Genomic DNA, 2,482 nt, shown 5'->3' with positions numbered 1-2,482 from the left:
CCCCCCCGACCACGCCCCCGCTCCCTCTCCTCCAGTCCCCGCCGCGCCTCCACGTTCACGCCCCCCGGGTGCGAGGGCGTGTCCGGCTCTCGCCTAGGCCTGTATGAACGATCCGCGGCCTTTGTCGAGCTCCTGTGGAAGTCGCTCTTTCTCCGCGCCGCATCCTCAGGGCGGGGTCCGCCCTTGCCGCCCTCCTCCCCTTCCCTCTCCTCCTTCTTAACCACCGGCTTCCCCCCGCTCCAGGTGTCCTTCGTCGTTTCCTTTTCCGCGCGCTTCATGGCAGCCAGCCGGTCCAATCCCAGCATCGACTTCCGCTCCACAGGGCTCGCGTTGTCCTTTGTCTGCGGCTTGAAGAAAACAGGCTTCTCCTCCTTGCTTGCCTGCTGGCTCCCACCGGGCAGGTGCTTGGCCGGAGACATGACGAAGCCATCCATGGTCCTCCCTACGCCAGTGATCTGCTTCGCTGCCGTCTCCCCTGCCTGTTCGCCGGCCGTGGCGTAGGCCTGACGGTAGCGTTGCCTGAGCGTGTGGTGCACTTCCTGTAAAAGAGAGGAGCTGATGGGGGCCAATTGCAGGGCCTCGGCGCAGAAGCCGTCCACGCTGTCCGCATGCGTCAGACCCAGCCGCACAAGTTTGCGTCCTAACGTCACATTTTTTCCCTGGGCCCAGCGGAGAAACGAGGAAGTGCACGTCAGAAATAGTAAAGTACGCCGACGACGACAGTCAGGACCATGTCCTCTTCAAACTGAAGACGTGCGTCCGGCTTTATGCCATCTACCTAGTGCATGCATACACAGACATGACATTTGACAGAAAACACTGGCGAAAAGGCGCGGACAGCGGGGGGGAAACAACGAACCGGTAGTTTGAGGGCCTGTGCAACCTCCGAAGCCACTCGCATGACTAAAGCCTCATCCCGAAGCGTGGCCTCCTGCGCAGCCTTGACCCTGCCAGCATCTATGTCTGTCATCACGGGCCGCACCCTACCCAGCTTGGGCAGATGCCGCCAAGCTGACCCTGTAAAGCGCTCGAGCTGAAGCAGAAGGAGGGGGAGGTGAGGGCGGACACTGCATTTGACGGCCTGCGTCTCCCTACATTCATGCGCGCCACTGAGCGAGAGCACACGTGAACGCATGAGAGAGGCAAGTTAATTCTCATTTTAAGGATTTTTGTGGTTACAGAACCTATCGATTCGTTCACATGAAGGACGAAGGACGAAGGCAACGTCCAGGAAGGGGAGAGGGGGACAGGGAGGCCCAACCACCCCTCACCGCCGCCCCGGCTTTCAGGGGAATTTCCCGGTTCGATTTGACACCTCAAACGGCCAAAAACGACTGGATAGGACAATCTTATACATCAACTCTCACAGGTCATCAATGGCATCGACGATGCTGCGACGCCTTTTTAGCCGGTATTCCTCTCCACCACTTGCTCGCAGTCCACCGAGTATGCTGCAGCGGCCCCTCGAATGCGAGTCGCGAGTCTCGCTGTCATCCGCGCCGTGTGTTGCCGTGAATAAGCGGGCCATGTCTTCCACTGCAGTTGAAGGAGTTGCGCCATCTGGGGCTCTTGATGAGCCTATTGTGTCGCGGTACGTTCTAGGGAGCGATTTGCTATTGTGAATCGAGGAATCCGAGGGGGCCCTGGGTCAAGACCCTTCCTGTGCTTATATACCGAGTGCCGAGACGGGGCCGCTTTGGACACATTAACACGCGCTGTGCTGCCGAGTCACGGGTTGAAGCGTGACCACACGGGACGGCCCCCCTCCCTTGTCCCCTCGGTGCCGCGGGCGTGCGAAGAAGGCATCCCTGCACGCATAGTCTCACTCGTCTTTTTCACCTATCGTTGAGCGTCTCATCTTTCTTATCGTGATTCCCGCGTCACGTGCACCCACAGCGAGATGCGGGAGGTAGTGTCCCGCAAGAACAGGATCCGCATGTCCCCATGGAAGATCAACCTCCTTACCCGGCAAGTGCGCGGACTGCCCGTCGTGGAGGCCCTCATGCAGCTCAAGTTTTCCCGGAAGCAGAAAGGGCCTCCTTTGGTGGCGAAGGTCATCCAGAACGCGGCCAATCTGGCCAATATCCGGCACAACCTGCACCCCGAGGACCTGATGGTGGCCGAGGCCTTCGTGAACCGCGCCAACATCCAGAAGGGGATCATGTTCATGGGGAAGGGCAGATTCGGTCTCAAGCTCCGGAGGTACAGCCACGTGGTGGTCCGCCTGAAGGAGATAGATTTCGAGGGCTCCCTGGCTGCGTGCAAGAACCGATTCCAGAGGGCCCGGTGGGAGACCAGGAGGGCGCTGGCGGACAAAGTGAGGGAGGCGCGGGAGGGGGACGGGGCGAGGGCTGGGTCGGGGCTGGCATAGAACACGTTAAAAGAAAAGATGGAAGGCTGTGAGAGGAGGGGGCGCCACATTTGATCATTGCTTTTGCTTTATGAATATTACATGGCGGCTTGTTCCGGGCACCTGTGTCTT

At 59.7% G+C, this 2,482-nt stretch overlaps 2 protein-coding genes across 2 annotated transcripts; one reads left to right on the top strand and one right to left on the bottom strand.

Moving 5' to 3' along the window:
• Positions 1-11: 11 nt before the first annotated feature.
• NGA_0720700 (uncharacterized protein) lies at positions 12-1,036 on the bottom strand (the record flags this gene model as incomplete). Its single annotated transcript, XM_005852331.1, has 2 exons — positions 860-1,036; positions 12-659 (listed from the first exon to the last, which is right to left on the bottom strand). Coding segments are annotated over exons 1-2 (759 nt in total), but the record flags the coding sequence as incomplete, so codon positions are not given.
• A 329-nt stretch (positions 1,037-1,365) lies between these two features.
• NGA_0086002 (ribosomal protein l22) lies at positions 1,366-2,387 on the top strand. Its single transcript, XM_005852330.1, has 2 exons — positions 1,366-1,591; positions 1,897-2,387. Exons 1-2 carry the CDS (start codon positions 1,377-1,379, stop codon positions 2,369-2,371), a joined length of 690 nt encoding a protein of 229 aa, XP_005852392.1. The 5' UTR covers positions 1,366-1,376; the 3' UTR covers positions 2,372-2,387.
• Positions 2,388-2,482: the final 95 nt, after the last annotated feature.

Source organism: Nannochloropsis gaditana (genome assembly GCF_000240725.1).
Source record: "Nannochloropsis gaditana CCMP526 unplaced genomic scaffold scaffold1397, whole genome shotgun sequence".
Classification (NCBI taxonomy): domain Eukaryota; class Eustigmatophyceae; order Eustigmatales; family Monodopsidaceae; genus Microchloropsis; species Microchloropsis gaditana.
This window is presented reverse-complemented; position numbering and strand designations above follow the sequence as displayed.